Source organism: Daphnia magna, unplaced genomic scaffold (genome assembly GCF_020631705.1).
Source record: "Daphnia magna isolate NIES unplaced genomic scaffold, ASM2063170v1.1 Dm_contigs176, whole genome shotgun sequence".
NCBI lineage: Eukaryota > Metazoa > Arthropoda > Branchiopoda > Diplostraca > Daphniidae > Daphnia > Daphnia magna.
This window is the reverse complement of record NW_025533155.1, coordinates 29,249-45,772: the sequence shown is the minus strand read 5'-3', so window position 1 is coordinate 45,772 and position 16,524 is coordinate 29,249. Positions and strand designations below refer to the sequence as shown.

Sequence of the window (16,524 nt, the reverse complement as noted above, 5' to 3'; positions counted from 1 at the left end):
GCGATGCCCAAGGAGAAACAGATGGTCGTATAATCTTGTGTCTTAGTAGTTCTTGGATGATTTCCTCCGCGACTTCTTTTTGTCGTGGGGAGTTCCGATAGGGCCGTGAGCGGAGTGGTCCTTTGCCTTGCGTGTCGATCGTGTGCTTGACTAGTCCTGTCTTTCCGAGATCTTCTGTTTTGAAAGCAAACAGATGGGCGTGATTTTCGAGGAGCTCTAGTAGGGCTTGTTTTTCTTTGCTCGGAATTTCTGCCAGGGCTTCGTCGAAGACGTTGGGGTCAGTCGGCGTGTTTTGGTAGGAGCAGGAGGCAACTGTGTGCTGTGTTTTTTCTTCGGTGAAGACTACTGTACCTAATACTTGAAAGGCTGGTATCGTGATTTGTTTGTCGGTCTCGTTGATGATGACGATGCGAAATAATCCATTCCCTTGTTTCTTCGAAACGAAGGGGTCAAGGCGGACTCCCTTCGGGAGTTCTGGAGCTGGTATAAATGAACAGGCGATGTTTGGGGGTAGCTTTCCGCCCCCCGTTCGCTCTCCACCACTTGGGCTGTGTATGGAGGAATAGTGATTTTGCGCGGAGTTATCATAACGGGCTCATGAGTAGGTTGATCCGATTTTCTCATCCGATAAATCGTCTTCTCACTGCCGTTGAAGATGAACTTGTGACCGTAGAGTGCGTCTAAACCTAGTACGCAGTTCTCGGTAATATCGTCCACTACGATGAACGATTGAACTAGGAGATCGGGACTTTCTTCGTCCACTAGCTGAAATTGAAGGGTTACAGTACCCAGGGTTTTTAAGCGCCTGTTATTTATATCAAATAGCTCTACCGCTTCTTCTGGAGAAAAATTCACTACGTTTCCACCGAGTGCCGAGTATAAATTGTTGTTTAGTAAGCTTCGTCCTGCACCACTGTCGAAAAGGGCTTCGAATGTTACTTCCTCTGCTTTTAGTGTTATTCTTGGAGGTCTGACTTTATTTTGCACACTTCTTACGTATTGGCGGGGCTTAGGATCGTTTCCACCGTTTGGCCCGACATGTCTATCGGTGGTTACTCGTTTAACTGTCCGGTTGCGGTGTTATTTGTTGGAGGGTTGTTTGCAGTAGGTGGTGGGTATTGCGGCGTTTGTTGCTGCTGCGGTCTTGGGGGCTGATTATAATAGTCCCTCGGCGGTGGATTGTTTGGAGGTTGCCGCCCTGATGACGGGTGGTTTCCGGGAGCGCGACAGGAATTGCGGTTGTGTCCCCTACGTCCGCATATTTCGCACACTAGTCTCATCTGGTATTGCCTCGCTGCACAGTTATTGGTGTCGTGTCCGTACATGTTGTGGTATGTACAGAATTTATCGGACGTGTCGTATTGCCCATTTCTCGGCTCCCTTCGCTCTGGTCTCCTCGTTTCGGCGTTCTTGGCGAGTTCCGATCTAATTACTTCCCTCATGAGGTCGGAGATGTCCTTTGCTTCGTCTTCTTTCCTTGCTAGGGGCCCTGCTGCGTCTCCTGTGCCTGGGTTTTCTCTTGAATTTATGATTTCCAGAGCTGAATCGTGTCGTTCTGCTGTCTCGATCATCTGGTCGAATGAGGGGAAATCCTTGCAGAATAGTCGATCGTGAAGTTGGGGGCTAGTCCGTTCATGAATTTATCCCTGCTCAACTGTTCGATTACTTCGTGGCTTACGTTCGGGTAGCCTCCTCTTGCAAGTTTCTGGATTCGGTGTGCGAAGTTCCTGATTGATTCTCCAGGTTCCCTTTTGCAGCTGTTGAACGAGGTTCGGTATTTGTGTTCCATGTTTTTTCCCATGAATCTTTCTTTGAGCGCTCGCTTGAGGGTTTCATAGCAGGTTGCTTCGACTGGGTGATCGAGTTGGTACTGTTCCAAGAAGTCTCCTGCTGGACCCACTAGTTTGGATCGGAGATATTTTATTTTTTTGGGTTCTTCGAAATCGCCAATGTCCAAGGTATTTTCGAAATGCCTTAGCCAGGAGTTGAAGTCGGCGTTGTTTCCTGGTGTGGAGAATACGCTAATTTGTGTCAGCAGCCGGGTTGCTTGTATATCTAGTTCGCTGATTGTTGATTGGTGGTGTCTGTAGTGAGGCTGTGGTTGGTGCGTGTTTGAGGTCATGTAGCTTGGTTGAGAGGCTATTGTTGATGCCGTCGTTCGGTAGTTCTGCAAGGTAGGGGCGATGGTACTGCTCATCGGATTTTGCCACAAGGTGGGGTTCGGTGTAGACGTATACTGGGGAGGGTTGGATGCTCGGGTTGTGTTGTTTCCTACTAGGGTGGCTACGAAATTTGCGGCTTCGTCAGTTGACCAGTTATTTCTGGTTAAAGCTCGGAATACCGCTAGCAAGTCGTCTTCGGGATTGCTTGAGTTAGTACTGGCTTGAGGGCGCGGGTTATAGTTCATTGTGTTTGTGGTGTTCTGTCTTGTTGTCGTTGATAATTGAGGGGTGAATGATACTCTCTTTGGAACCGGAGGTGGGAGGTTTTCTGCGTTTCTCGGTGTTTCCCTATGTGTTGCTACTGTAGAAGATCGTAACTCTCTTTCTGCTAGTCTGCTTGTTGTTTTGCTTCTTGCCCCGGTTTTTTGGTCCTGGGTTGTTGAAAAGGGGTTTCCTCTACTAGTTACACGGATCGGGTGTGGTGTGAGGACGGAGTGCGGTATGTCTGCCTTAAAACTGGTTAGTTCCAGGTTAGGGTTTTGTCGGGAAGCCAGTGTGGTCGATTCCGTCTGACCTGCGGTTACTGGTGAAGGGTTTGGGTAGAGAGCTTCTGGTATCGGAGTTAGGTATGTTCTGAGGTTCAAAAATCGGAAAAGTTCCTTTGGTGTATAAAAATGCTCGCCGTACTGCTGTATCACTGCTCGGTATGATTTTCTGATTTGTTCGTAAGACAGTTCAGGTTGGCAATTAAGTTCCCTCAAAAATAGTAGTTCGTGTAAGATCTCTTCTTCTGGTACGTCTTCAAGTTGTAAATCGGCGTATTGTTTGTTAAAGCTTGGGGGGCCTGTTGTGTCTGTTTTTAGTGTTGTAAGGTTCTCGTTGAAGAAAAGTTGTGTGGCTTCGTTTTCTATTCCCTGCTGACCACGATCTTCTGCGATAAGTGCTTGAGCTTGTCTTAGAATTTCTAAAGGGGGTGTTCCGTATTGGTCGCTCTCTAGGTGCGTTGTTTCTTCTTCCCTAATTCTATCCCACTGAGCGACGAGGTTGTGCTCTTCTACTTCGTTGTCCGTTAGTAGGTTGATATTGCTAGGGGATTCGTTATCTGGGGCGATTTGTGGCTGTATCTGAGAATATACTATTTCGCTTGTAGGACCCTGATTTTTTCTGGCTACTTTATTTTTGGTCGTGAATCCTGTAACTATTTTCCCAGCGCTTCGAAATACTTTTGTAAAATTATCCATTTACTTTTTTTAGGCGAATAAGTTCTAATTTCCTTTAGCAGTGGCGCTTATTGGTAAAAAATCAATAGATATTTGGCAATGTGGGAAAAAATTAAAGGTGGCGCTATCTGAGGTACCGGAAAGGTATAGGAAAATTCAAGTCTCTAACGGGGGTTCGGGGTTCGAATTTCACTGTCACCAATGTGAAGCTTGACTCTCCGAGTGAGAGTAGGCTTCCCAAATAAGACGAGATAGAGAGGGGAATTTTAGGTAGACTTACAGTGTGTGCATAGTGACAACTAGCGGCGGTAGAGTAGACGCGGCGGGTCGGGGCACAAAACAGTTTATTCACACAAACACTTACACTTACAAAATTAAAAGAACTTGTCGGGTCGAGCACTAGATAAAGACTGAATTCGTCAGGGTTTTGGGGAAACATTTTATACGGGAAAACAAGGTCAGTTTAATTTAACATACGGGGAAAGGTAGAGAATATTTTAGTGTAAATTTAACACTAAAGTGTAAAAAGGTACCGGGTAAGGGTTTTCGGGTTAGGGTTCTCCGTGGGAACCAAGGTCGCACATCGGAGGTGTGAAATCGGCGGTGGTAAAAAAGGTTCGCGGCTGATCGTTCCTTACACTCGTAAGGTTAGAAACCCTCTTGCGTGCCTCCCCTACTGGGATGCCTTCCAAATACGCCATTTTCAGAATCTTTTTCATTTCCAGGTATGCCGGACAGTCGTAGTGGCTGGAATCGTGAGATGGGCTGGCGCAGTTAACGCACCTTGTGACGCAGTCCTGCTCCAGAGGGTGTTGTCTCCCGCATTTTCTGCAGCAACTTTGCGTGGCGTTGCATCTCGCTGCTGTATGGCCTAGTCGCCAGCATTTAAGGCATCTATATGGGTTGGGGACCGATATCTGGACTTGGAAGCTTAGGGATGCTATCTTCACTCTGGGTGGTAGGGGCGTTGAGAAAGTGAGGAGTACAGTTTCCGATGGCATTTCTGGGTTTCCCCGCATTGGCAGTCTTTTTACGTGGGTTACGTTTTGGTCAGTTAGGGCGTCTTGCAGGTCTTCGATTGTATCGCTCGTTGGCACGCCGAAGATAACACCTACTCTGTTGGTTGTTGAGCTGAGGGGAAGCGAGCAGATCACTGGTCTATTCATCAGTTCTTTGAGGCTGAGTAGGCTGGTTTGTTGGTCCTCGTTGTGGGCATAGACTGCTAAGTCACCACCGGTAAGGACTGTAGAGTCCTTGGGATCGCCGGCATGTTGGATGATGTAGTCTTGTAGCCTTTTTCGTTCGGCTATGGAGATGTTTTTGAAGCTCGATTTACCATCCGCTAGTTTGATAATCACTGGTGGAAGGTTGATTTCATCGTTGCACGGTTTTTTACGGGGTGGGCTGCGGTTATTCATAAGATTGGAGCGATACATGATGGATTCAACACGTGGTTCGGTTCTGATGTAATAGGCACTTGGGGGGGTAGGGACAGCGAGCTGTGACGCTAGTGAGGTAGACAGGTTGTGGCCGGAAGGCTGATGATTTGCCTGGGGCCTACTGTAGGTAACGGGTGTCACTGTGAGACGGTGTGGCACGTCCTATCGCTACAAAGGCTCAGTGCGAACTCCCAAGTTTGTGTTGATCCATCACAACGAAAACAAAACGTCAAAACACTCAATAAAACAAAACAAATGAAGGCGGCAATCCGACACAAATTTTTCGGATTAGGGCAGAAAAATGTGGGTGCGGAAAGCAGAAGGCTATGAAGGAGGGCTTAAGGGTAGGGATAGTGTGGAAGCCAATGGGAGGGCCGGAATAGTCCCACTGGGATGTACTGTACGGGTGACGGTCTCGACCCTTTGAGACCGTCTCGCGGAGACCAAGTTTCAAGAGACTGGGATAGCGCGAGAGTGTACCTTTCCTATTATATCGGGGTTATAGCTTGGAAGGTAAGAAAACGTATGAAAGATTAATGGAAGATACTTTGCGAAAATGGCGCCATCTACCGCGGGAAATCTCATAAAAAACGTGGGTTGGTTGAGATGAAATGATGAGGAATTACTAAATTGTTCGAGGCAGCGCAAAGCGCTGCCGATGGACAATTGGGATTGTAAGAAATAAATAAAGGAAGCCTTATAGCGGTGTTGACCTGCACTCTATTAGCTATTCAAAGCAAAAACCAATGACAAAGGCCCTCTGCCCCCATAGCCTCAGACCTTTTACCAACAAAGAAAAATAAACAAATAATATTTGGACGCCTCATTTGTTCTGCTCGCGGTTTTCATGTTGATAATTTCTTCCGCGGCCACGTCCTCTCGACAGCTGGTAGCTGCTGAAAAGAAAAAATGGAAAAAGCGGTTAAACGTGGGTATGCGGCTGGGTTGTGGATAGATACCGCTATGAGGCTTCCTTTATTTATTTCTTACAATCCCAATTGTCCATCGGCAGCGCTTTGCGCTGCCTCGAACAATTTAGTAATTGTATTACATAAATTCGTTCGCCTTCTAGCGGTGATTTCAAAGCAACCTAAGGCGGACCAAATAATATTTCACCCCCATTAATCTCCACCGAGCACCGTTGTTCCGGCATCCTTTTGGGGGATGTCTCTCCGATAAAATCTAACGAAAGTTGATTCAGATGCCCAGCTTGCCGTTTTCAATATCGAATCTGTTGGAACACCTTTCTCTGCCGCCTTCGAAGCGGAGGCTCCTCGAGTGGAGTGGGCGGAAAAGATTGACGTGTCCACTCCCGCCAGTTCTAGAACTTTCTTGAGCCATTGCCCGATTGTCGAACCTTTTACCTCCTTATGTGGTTTGACCGAGCCTACAAACAGATTTGCGTTCTCGCCCTGCTTACGTAAAGGGAGTGTTGCTTTAATGTAAGCTTCTGTTGCTGCTACTGGGCAGATGATAGCGTCTTCCAAGCGAACTATATTTCGCGAGAACAGCGGCCCGTTTCTCTGGGATTTCCTCAGCCTAGATAGGCTAAAAAGTAGACCACTATCTGAACAATTTATCGACGACAAATTGATCGCTGCCAACTCTGAAACCCGAAACATCGTCACCAAGGCCAAAAGCATTGCTGTTTTGCGGGATAGTTGGATCAGTGACAGCTTTTCATTGGGAGGAGCTGTCTTAAAGAAAATTAAAACTACATCAACATCCCATGTACCCGCATATTTAGGCTTTGGTGGGTTGGAATTAAATATTCCCTTCATGAGCTTAACTACGGTCGGATGTTTACCTACATCCTGACCGTCCACTTGAGGCAACGTACCTGATAGCATGGACCGATAGACGTTTATGGTACTGTATGCCTTACCCCTGACAAAGGAATCAGATAAAAAGGTAATTACATTGACTACAGAGCTATGCAGGGGATGGTGACCATTCCTATTGCACCAATCTGACCATTGGTTCCAGGCGGCCTCGTAGCCAGCGTGTGTGGCTGGTCGGTTGCCGGCCAGTATAAGATCGATAGCCTGGTCCGGAAATCGTTCGCTTCTGAAGCGATTCCGGATAATCTCCACGCGATTAAGCACAGAGCGTTGGTTGTCAGCAGAGGATGAGTCTCTCCGTTCACATCGATCAGTAAATCTTTGCGATAAGGCAGTACCCTCGGGATATCGACTATTGTCTCCAGCAGCAACGGGAACCAAGGTTGGCTGGGCCAATACGGGCAAACTAGCGTCAGCTGGGATTGATCCTGTCTCATTTTCCGGATACAATTCCCTATTAGATTGAATGGAGGGAACGCATAGCCGTTGATGTACTTCCAATTGAGAGAGAAGGCATCTGTCATCCATGCCGCTGGATCGGGGTGCCAGCAGACAAATTCCGGCAACTGGGCGTTCCAAGGCAACGCGAATAGATCTATTTTCGGGTGCCAGCGCTCCCAGATCTTTTGAAAAATCCTGCGGTTCAAATGCCAATCCCCACTGTCCTGGAACGATCTCCTGGACTCCATATCTGCCACAATATTAAGAGCTCCTGGTAGATATTTTGCATCTAACATAATGTTCCTCCTTTCGCTCCATTTGGCGATTTTTAGCGCTATTTCGAGCAGTTGAGGCGACCTTGTGCCTCCGCTTTTATTGATATGAGCTACTGCCGTCGTATTATCAATATTTAGCCTGATGGAGCAATTCCGTGAAGCGTTTGCGAAATATTGCAGTGCTAAAAATGCTGCCAACAGCTCTAGCTCATTGATATGGCGCCCCACGTCATAACTGGACCATTTCCCTCCTGTGCTACAATTGCTGTCCGTCGCACCCCAACCGGTCATGGAAGCGTCGGAAAAAAGCACTAAATCTGGGTCCGATGTTAAAAAGGATTTGCCCATCGACTGATCCAGCTGTCTAATCCACCAGTCCAAATCCTCCCTAGCCTCATCTGAAAGGATGGTTTTTACTCCTAAATTTCCTTCCGCTGACTTTGTATGACTAATATACAAATTCTGAATATTCCTTAAATTGGCTTGGGCAAACGGGACTGCCGCTGTAGCCCAATTGAAATTCCCCAATAACGAGGCCAGATCCCAAAGCGCCACCTCACGACTGGCCAGGAGTTTTTTACATGTCCTCAACAACGCTTCTTTTTTCGCTTCGGTCAGGGCCAAAGTTAAATGCGCTGTATCCAACATCAGTCCCAGAAATTCTAATCGCTGGGTGGGATCTGCCTCTGATTTTTTATCATTAATTAAAAAACCCACCTCCTCTAGCGTTGATCTGACTAACGCGACCTCCCTGGCCAATCCTTCTGGACACGAATTCATGATGAGAATATCATCCAAATAAATAACCAATCTGATGCCCCTTTTCCTTAAGAAGGACACAATGGGTTTGAGCAGCTTAGTGAATATTCGCGGTGCGGAGGACAAACCAAAGGGCAAACATGTGAATTGAAAAATCTTCCCTTTCCATGTAAATTGGACAAAGCGACGGTGTGACGGGTGCAAAGGCACTGTTAAATATGCATCTGAGAGGTCTAGTTTAGCTAACCAGTCATTCGCCCGCACAATGCTTTTAACTGTCGGCAGGCCCTCCATTTTAAAGTGGTTGTACACGACAAATTTATTAAGAGCCTTTAGATTAACCACCGGGCGAAAACCTCCCGATTTCTTTGGAATTGTAAAGATGCTACTAATAAACCCTATTTCTTGAGTTTCCTCAATAGCTTTTTTCCCCAAAAGAGCGTCGATTTCGGATTCGATAATTTCTAGTTGCAAGTCACCTGTCACTTTATTGGGAGGGGGAAAATTGTATAGGCCTAGACAAAAATTCAATTTGAAGGCCAAACGACACGATGCTTAACACCCATGGATCCTTTGAGAATCGGTTCCAAGCCAACGCATACGCACCCAACCTCCCCCCTACTGGAATGGGCGTTTTATCGACTAAAGACATATTTGAAGGAATGGTGACATACCCATTGTTCTGATTCGAATATCCTTGATTCTTGCCGTAACCTTTGTCGAACTGGTTGCGGGATGGGTGACGATCCTTTCTCTGATCGAGCCGCCTTCCTCTCGAATCGCGCCTATGGCGACTCGTGGACGATCCGTTGTTTCTGCCCGCTGCGTTAAGTTTAGCTTCATCATCTGCCGTTCTCACCATGGCCTTTAAAAAATGGCGTCCAAACAGATGGTTGGACTCTGAAAATTCAAAATTATCTTGGTCTTCCAGGAGCGACTCCATCTTGGGATCTGTTTGACGCAGGATGTTTCGACGTCTTGATTTCGTTATGTCGTTGAAAGCTACTCCCCATAACTGCAGAGCTGTCTCCAGCGCCTCGATACACTCCGGGTCCTCCAGACGAGAACCAAGAAATAGTAGGGGTCTACCGATGTCCAGTATCTTGAACTGAAGCGCCAAGAGAGCCTTTTCTCGTTGATCAATGTTAACTTTCGACGCTGATGAGCTCTTCAGAGACGTCAGCCGTCGAAAAAAGGTATCGTCCAAAGCGGGGCAGTTTAACGAGTATTTAGATGGAACAGATAAATCATACTTGTTTCGCAGAAGCTTAACTTTTGCCAGTTGTAAACCTCTCGCCATCACTAATTTAGCCAGCTTAGCTTGAGAACGGAGTACCTTACAGGAAGTAACCGTAGGAGGTTTCTCCGCATCCTTCTTCTTCTTCTTTCGCGATCTCTTCTTTTCGTTCGAACCTTTTCTCCCGTCGCCGTCTGTCTTCTTCTTCTTTGGTGATGGGCTGTGAGACTCATCAGATGACGACGAGGAAGATGATGAAAGGGATGATGAAGAAGACGAGGAGCTGCTGCTACTACTTGACGAAGAACTCGATCTTCTTTTCTTATGCGAAACACTGTCCTTGCTGTTCACTAAATTTTCCTCCTGATTGAGGCCTAAGTCTATTTCGGTATCGTCTGATGGGCGCGAAGCGCCTTGCGAATCGTCTAAGTCAGCGCCCGAAAGAGACATCTTAATGGTATAAGAGCTTAAAAAGGTCTGAGGCTATGGGGGCAGAGGGCCTTTGTCATTGGTTTTTGCTTTGAATAGCTAATAGAGTGCAGGTCAACACCGCTAGAAGGCGAACGAATTTATGTAATACAATTCCGTTTTGCAAGAATCCCTATCGGGAAATTTGAGCGAACTCCAAGAGATTTCGTTTTTTTTTCCCCGATTTTGACAAAAATGAGAAGGCCTTCCCACTTTTTCATTTTTTACTAAATTCTAAATCTGGCCAAAAACATATGGTTTCGATTCAAAATATGACAACGATCATCATCATGAAATTGACTTCATTTTTTCGTGGGAGCTATAGCTTTTAAGTAATTGGAACTCAAAGTGGTTGTGCTCAAAACCACTTTGATTCCGTTTTGTTCAAAAATTGCACAACTACCGAGAAAACTAAGATTTTAGCCAAAACCAGCGTTCAATTTTTGTTATATTAAGTTAGGTTTGATCAAATTGCGAGTCAATGCTTTAAGTTTAACTTTTTCGTCAAAAAATTCATGAGCAATAGTTAGTCATGGAGCAACGTCAGTGATCTGGCCTTGCATCATCATGCAGTTCTGAGGTTCGAATCTTTGCATTGTATCATCATTCTAAGTTTACAAATTAAAGGAGATTAAGTTCCTTGCCATAATACCGAAGTAACTTCTTCGGGGTATTGTTTCAAATGCTGAAATGTAAAGTACCTTCAATTAAAAAATCTAAGCCTGTGAGTTTGCGCTTTTCTTTGTATTCGTTAACAAAGTAAAGAATTTATTTCTATATTAGAATATTGAAGTCGCGTATTCACTATTCCGTGCAAATTATGATAGGTATAAAACAGAAGTTAGGTTAGGATAATCATATCTTTAAATTACTTTACTGCCGGCAATCTTCGTTATTGATCATCGGTTGCCAGAGTCGAAGCGCTTCCATAGTTAGAAGGCATTTGGGAATGCGTATCTTCTTTGGCCGGGACTTTCTCTTCTTGCTGCTGCTTAATGTACTCAATATCCCGATGCAAGACTACTAGTGATACGAGGAATAGTACAGCACCCAATATATACTCACCGGGGAAAAACAAGTAAAGTGTATCTGTGGACAACGAGAAAGAGTGTTACATATTTATCTTTAAAAATGAGAATGTTAGGACTCACTTCGCAACGAATCAACCTCTCCGTAACCAGCATTGATGAAAGCTCTCTTCACCGAAGGCACCAAAAGGGGCATGTTTCCGCCAATATTCGAGATTATAAAGAAGTAAGCTGCTACGGCAGTTGTTCGAACGTCAGCTGGTACTAATTCCACGAGTACCGCAAGAGCTACGCCAACCCACATTTCACCTACAAAATGTAAAAATAAGTAAGCTCCAAAACAAAATTTAGCTTTTTTTGTTCTAAGAACCTATAATGTAATTGGGTAATAAGCTAAAATAGCAATAGGGTGGATCAAGAAACAAGACTCCAGCAGCGAAGGGAGACGACATAATTTGGCTAAGCGCCAGCACCCAAATTCTGCCATGCGGCCCCGTTCGTTTAACAACGCGGTCCGAAATAAAACCGCCGAAAACAACACCTGAATTAACAAAAAAAGCAAAAATAGTTTTGAGTGAATTTTTTATAATACAAACAGCGTTTTCATTACCAATAGAACCACCAACCACTGGGATCCAAGACATCCATGTGCCAATCTGAGTCGGAGTTTGTCCAAGTCCATCAAAATAAACTTGCGTATTATACGCCCAAACGTACCCAGCTAGGGAAAGATGACGATGAATTTGGTTCAAGTTAAACAGAAAATAAAATATATTCTGTATACCAGCATTACGGATGGAACTCGCAATGCACAAAAGCAACAGCGATGGCCGCATCAGTTTGAACATTTGCTTGAATTTCTCTTTGGTAGATGTTGCATTTCCAATGGAAGCCTCTATTTTTGTTGTTGAAGGCAGGTTTTTTTGGCCACGTTTCGGCTCTTTGACCGTCAGTAAAATGATGAAACCAATTACAATTCCTGGAATTCCAGCAATGATGAAAGACCTTAAGATAAATCTAATATTGTAAAAATCTAGTGTGCAAAATGTATTCCGCGTGGCATTACCATCGCCAGCCTTGGTTATTTATATTGGCATCGGTAATAAAATTGCCAAGAGCATATGACAAGGAATATCCTGTGTAAATGCCCCAGTTATAAACACCCATCGCCAGGCCACGCAATTCTTGTCCAAAATAATCAGCAATCAAAGATGTAGCAAATGGAGTGCATCCCGCTTCTCTACGGAATTTAAGAAGTTTAACAGTTTTTTTAGTTTATAAATAGAAGATAACTGGGAGGTTTACCCTAGTCCCAGGCCAAATCTTAACAAAGCCAACTGCCAGTAGCTAGTTACAAATCCAGACAAGAGGGTGCACACCGACCAGAAAATTAGGCTGATACCTAGCAGAACCTGCATATAAGTAAGAAACTTGAACATAACATGTAATTAGCTGCAAAAAAACATCTGATAAATAAATAATCATCAAGTTCACAGCATGTTATGCTACGCAATACTAAATTACAATTGTTAGTGACTTACTTTTCTGTTATAGAGGTCAGCTGCAATACCAACAGGGATGGCAGCAAAGGTGTATATCAAGATGAAAATGGGTCCAGCAAGAATTTGATAGTCAAAACCTTGCCCTGTATAGTCCCATTTACAACCTCCAAAAATTGTTTCATTGTATACAAATTGGGTACAGCTTTGATTTAAAGACCAGATTATTATTATGAATTGCTAGATGTAAACCACTACACAAATACCTAGATTGATTGGTAAGCTTCTGGCAGACAACTTGAGGACTTGGAGAAGCAGCTGATGTGTTGGTCATGCATCCTTGGTCCCCGTAATGAATTTCCTATAGGGAAAACAGATGAAGTGTAAAAAATTATTTTCAATTCTTTCTCATCAATTAGGAAAATACAAAATGTTTGCCTGTGCTAAAGGTTTTGTTACTATGGCCAGCATGTAACGATCCAGTTGATTCAACAGATAGGTTATCAAAAACAGGAGCAAAACATAAATGCTGTAAAGATTTTGCTTCGAACTGAGAAAAGAAAAAAACTTTGCTGATTTTTCAGAGGTATTCATGTCCAAACTGGGAGAGATCAAGGGTTCTGTGACACTTTCCTCAGACTCCTCGAACCGTGGAGTTCTTCTGCTATTAAATTAAAAATAAGGTCAAATTTAGTTAACCTATTTCAGTTAAGCCAATTTTTCAAAACAAATGTCAATCACGGAAGTAAAAAGCATGTTTTTTTAGAATGTTACATAATGATCTAAGAACCAGTGAGTAATTATTTTAAAGATCTCACCTATTTGAACGGAGTGCCATTTTTCACAATGACTAGAAAAATGTGGTTCTTAACGGAAGTTAGTTAGGAAGTTCAATACAAAAACGAACTATGTAAAAAAATCGTTGCAATCGTTCATAAGGGGAGGATATTTTTTCTAACTGGCATTTGTCAGTATTTCTGTTTATAAATATTTTTTACGTAAGAGTAAATCGTCTGATTCTACCACTAGCGCCACTAGATATCTACTAGTTACCACAATAACAATAACAGAAGTTCCATCTAGCGTTAGATGTGAGAAGCTAATTAGGCTGGTTACGTAACATAGCAAGTACCTCGGAAAAAGTATGTATTGTAGTTTAATGTAGGTACGCATGCAAATTTTTTGTCTTATTTCATCACGAGAATTTCCATTTATATACGCTGCACGCCAGAAAATACGAATGTTGTAGCTCGGACGGTTTTTGAAACCCCTGGGTTGATAAAGACAATTAAGACTTTCTAGGGGTCCTCCTTCTATTACCTCTCAAACATCACCACTAGCAAGGCTTACCGTCTGGTTGAAAAGAAGAGAAACTGGTTGCAAATGCCCTTGACAAGCGGGCCGAGTAGCTACAAAAGTGACGCAAACCTACGTTCTCTACAAAGTTTTATTTTCGTTTTCTCTGCCAGTCTATGTGGAAAGGGGTTGTAAAACTCTTTTCTTAATATGATGTAACTGGCTCTTTTGCGATTTTTTAATCGGGGCACTTTCTATTACTCAGTCAACGTCCCCGTCGGAGCTCGTTCGATTCAAATTGTTTTGTGAATGGGTAGAAAACAGGGCTTAATCAATTGGAGAACAAAAAAGTACAAAGCGCCGCTTGAATGAATTTGTAATGATCTGGAGTAACCCAACGAAATCTAGTAGGCAAATTGGAGAAGCCGTGCTAGGCGGTCGTGAACTGTACGGTGAAAGTTAACTTAAAAGAAGAATTACCACCGACTGCACGAAAGTGAAAGGGGATTCACGTTACGCGGCAAAAATATTAAACTGCGGAAAGCAAACTAAAAAATAAATAAATAAAAGTGGGATCTTGCGGTGGACATCTATGTAGCCTTGAACGAACGCCTATTCAAGAAAAACCCATAGTCATCTTATGACGAGAAGACGCTCGTTTTTCGGGAAATGACACGACCAGCATGTAACACAAAAGAAGATTTTTAAACTTTCGTTAACCAAAATCTTTTCCATTGATTTTACCTTAACTACAATATAGTTTAAAGCATTAAAAAAAAAATACTTGGCCAATTCAGATTTTACTGTAACTTGCATTATTAGTATTCCCTTTAATTAAAGGCGACAATTACCAAGATAAACTATTACGAGAGCTAAAAATAGCACCTATAAATGTTAATGACAAATAGTTGACTGACCTGTTAATCTGACAGTAAAGACAAGAAACTATAGAGCCAAACTGGATTGCAGACGGGTAGTCCGACACAAGGGTGAATAGGAGTCCTCCAAGACCAAGAGCTCGAGTCCAACTGAAAAACGTCTTGGTTAAAGCTTAAAACTGTATATACAAAAAACGGCTCGTTCTGAGCATTGCGGCGCTGCTTTTTTATTTTCTGATCGTTTCTATATTGCAAATGTGAAATGACAACGTCGTCTTTGCTTTTGTTTTTCTTTCGTCTCTCCTAAGCGACCGAATTTCAAAAATTCCTTGATGCGCTATAATCTAAAGGTCATGTTGAAAACGAAGCCAACTTTAATCCAGCCGCAAAGAGACCCTTCCGGCGTACCCTGTCGAATTTTTATCTTTTTTCTTTTTAAAAATAAGATAACCTCTGGTTGTTTGACCTTCTTAAAAATAAGATTGGACTCTCAAACAAGAAAGAACCTTAGGGTGGAGATTCAAACAGCGTTTTTGCAACCTGCAATTGCTGTGACCATGTAGTTGGTAGTTGCAACATAACGGTAAAAAGATCCAAACGAAGATTTCAATTTTACGACCTCCTCTCGCGCATCCCATTTTCATTTTTTTTTTTTTTTTCTCCGACTGGAACCCTCTCCAGAGCTTAAGGCATTCGCTGTTGGTGCCCTAGCAGGTCGTCAATTAAGCATTGCAACACATTACGACGCAGACAGCGCCTTGGAGGTGGTTTGAAACAAAGTAGTAAATCAAACGCGATACGAAAGCACAGTCTCCCGAGTACAGTTTTCTTTTTTCAAAACAATCTAACGGCATCATGTCCACGCCATCTAGTATTGTATTACCTTGCATCAAGATACATTGGCACGTCGGAATCTTGGAGCGAAGAAAAAAAAAAAGGCTTTCAAAGTAACCATTCCACATTTTCGGAAGCAAAATGGAGCACGCCTTACTGCAATAATTTGGCCAACACGAGCGGGAACATGCTGGTCAATACCGCCAACACTTGATCTGAATAAAAGAAAAAGGTCGAAAAGACGCTCATTACCTGAGGCTGCGTATTAAAGAGAAGCGCACAAGAAAACGGCAACAATAAAATAACCGTTTTCCTACCTTTTGAAAAGGAGCAGGCGTTGTTACATAGATCCATGGTGCACGACTGGTACCAAACTGTTAGATTTCCATCTTCCAGGTCCTGCTGACCGTTGCGGTACAACGGCTCGTCGGCGCAACTGCGGAGAACCGAATTAGCGCCACCTGTAAGAAATATCAGCGATGATTTTCGGACTTGATAAAATAAGACTTTGTTTATAGTTTACTGATCGTCTTCCATTGGGTTTTCTTGTACGTGCAGTACGCTGTTTTCCCATCGTAAGTGTCGGGACACGTAATGGATGGCAACAGTGTCCGGTTGCCAGTTTCGCAGTCTTCGTTCCAGTCAACGTCGCTCGAACTGCAGATGTAACATTCCAGTCCTACCTGGCAAAATGTTTGTTTACTATTACCTCCACTCTTTAAATTATGGAATAATAAATGAATCCACTAACCGTCGCTGAGCGTAATGAAGCTAAGAGCCATCACCGTAACGGCTATAAGGATCTTGATGGAAATGTTGAGATGCATTGTAACTGTAGTACGAATCCTACACGGGACTCGAGACAATTCAACGTGGAATGTTCGTTGGCAAGTTCGCTGCAAACTCCATCTATGAAGCTACAGGGATTTTCTTATCTATACAAGCGCGATTATCTTATCGCGTTAAGTATTATTTAAAAGCCCCAAAAGAATAAGATAGCCAGTGTTTTGGGGTCCAGCTTCAACGATTGAACAGCGTTAATTCCGCTCTGAATTCGGCTGCCTCGTCACCTGCGGAATACCAGTGTTTGAGAACATCCAGGCGGATACGTGAATAACTAATAACGAAACTGAATCCTTAATGATTG

General features: G+C 43.6%; 4 protein-coding genes and 1 long non-coding RNA gene across 9 annotated transcripts; 1 reads left to right on the top strand and 4 right to left on the bottom strand.

The window, feature by feature from the left end:
• Nucleotides 1–4,827: 4,827 nt before the first annotated feature.
• On the bottom strand, nt 4,828–9,858 carry LOC123467354 (pre-mRNA-splicing factor CWC22 homolog). Its single transcript, XM_045167297.1, has 2 exons — nt 8,812–9,858; nt 4,828–5,717 (listed from the first exon to the last, which is right to left on the bottom strand). The coding sequence occupies exons 1-2, from the start codon at nt 9,822–9,824 to the stop codon at nt 5,645–5,647; spliced, it is 1,086 nt and encodes a 361-aa protein (XP_045023232.1). The 5' UTR covers nt 9,825–9,858; the 3' UTR covers nt 4,828–5,644.
• Nucleotides 5,865–8,631, bottom strand: LOC123467353 (integrase/recombinase xerD homolog). The gene has a single exon (XM_045167296.1). It carries the CDS (start codon nt 7,188–7,190, stop codon nt 5,943–5,945), a length of 1,248 nt encoding a protein of 415 aa, XP_045023231.1. The 5' UTR covers nt 7,191–8,631; the 3' UTR covers nt 5,865–5,942.
• A 713-nt stretch (nt 9,859–10,571) lies between the features above and the next one.
• On the bottom strand, nt 10,572–14,726 carry LOC116924589 (MFS-type efflux pump MSMEG_3705). 5 transcript variants are annotated; one of them, XM_032931094.2, is made up of 11 exons: nt 14,583–14,726; nt 12,808–13,033; nt 12,636–12,730; nt 12,412–12,574; nt 12,176–12,300; nt 11,937–12,110; nt 11,655–11,875; nt 11,481–11,591; nt 11,241–11,411; nt 10,994–11,179; nt 10,572–10,931 (listed from the first exon to the last, which is right to left on the bottom strand). In XM_032931094.2, exons 2-11 carry the CDS (start codon nt 12,961–12,963, stop codon nt 10,735–10,737), a joined length of 1,599 nt encoding a protein of 532 aa, XP_032786985.2. In that variant the 5' UTR covers nt 12,964–13,033; nt 14,583–14,726; the 3' UTR covers nt 10,572–10,734. The 5 variants fall into 5 exon arrangements, with proteins under 5 accessions (XP_032786985.2, XP_032786987.2, XP_032786983.2 ...); XM_032931096.2 differs by having other exon boundaries at nt 12,808–13,030; nt 14,583–14,705; XM_032931092.2 differs by lacking the exon at nt 14,583–14,726 and adding an exon at nt 13,188–13,456 and having other exon boundaries at nt 12,808–13,030.
• On the top strand, nt 12,161–12,812 carry LOC123467361. The gene is made up of 2 exons (XR_006641738.1): nt 12,161–12,292; nt 12,425–12,812. It is a non-coding gene; the product is annotated as an uncharacterized LOC123467361 (long non-coding RNA).
• Nucleotides 14,727–15,401: 675 nt separating the features above from the next.
• On the bottom strand, nt 15,402–16,521 carry LOC116924594. Its single transcript, XM_032931103.2, has 4 exons — nt 16,129–16,521; nt 15,901–16,056; nt 15,695–15,838; nt 15,402–15,592 (listed from the first exon to the last, which is right to left on the bottom strand). The coding sequence occupies exons 1-4, from the start codon at nt 16,202–16,204 to the stop codon at nt 15,531–15,533; spliced, it is 438 nt and encodes a 145-aa protein (XP_032786994.2). The 5' UTR covers nt 16,205–16,521; the 3' UTR covers nt 15,402–15,530.
• Between the last annotated feature and the right edge of the window lie 3 nt (nt 16,522–16,524).

Coding starts and splice junctions, on each gene's coding strand:
- LOC116924589 (XM_032931091.2), bottom strand. CDS start 13,207: ATGGCACTCCGTTCAAATAG. Junction 12,731..12,807: donor TAACAAAACCTTTAGCACAG/GCAAACATTTTG, acceptor TTTTCCCTATAG/GAAATTCATTACGGGGACCA. Junction 11,180..11,240: donor ATTACCCAATTACATTATAG/GTTCTTAGAACA, acceptor TACATTTTGTAG/GTGAAATGTGGGTTGGCGTA.
- LOC123467353 (XM_045167296.1), bottom strand. CDS start 7,190: ATGGATGACAGATGCCTTCTCTCTCAATTGGAAGTACATCAACGGCTA.
- LOC123467354 (XM_045167297.1), bottom strand. CDS start 9,824: ATGTCTCTTTCGGGCGCTGACTTAGACGATTCGCAAGGCGCTTCGCGC. Junction 5,718..8,811: donor TATTCGAATCAGAACAATGG/GTATGTCACCAT, acceptor TTTTCTTTTCAG/CAGCTACCAGCTGTCGAGAG.
- LOC116924594 (XM_032931103.2), bottom strand. CDS start 16,204: ATGCATCTCAACATTTCCATCAAGATCCTTATAGCCGTTACGGTGATG. Junction 15,839..15,900: donor AACCCAATGGAAGACGATCA/GTAAACTATAAA, acceptor TATTTCTTACAG/GTGGCGCTAATTCGGTTCTC. Junction 15,593..15,694: donor CGCCTGCTCCTTTTCAAAAG/GTAGGAAAACGG, acceptor TCTTTTATTCAG/ATCAAGTGTTGGCGGTATTG.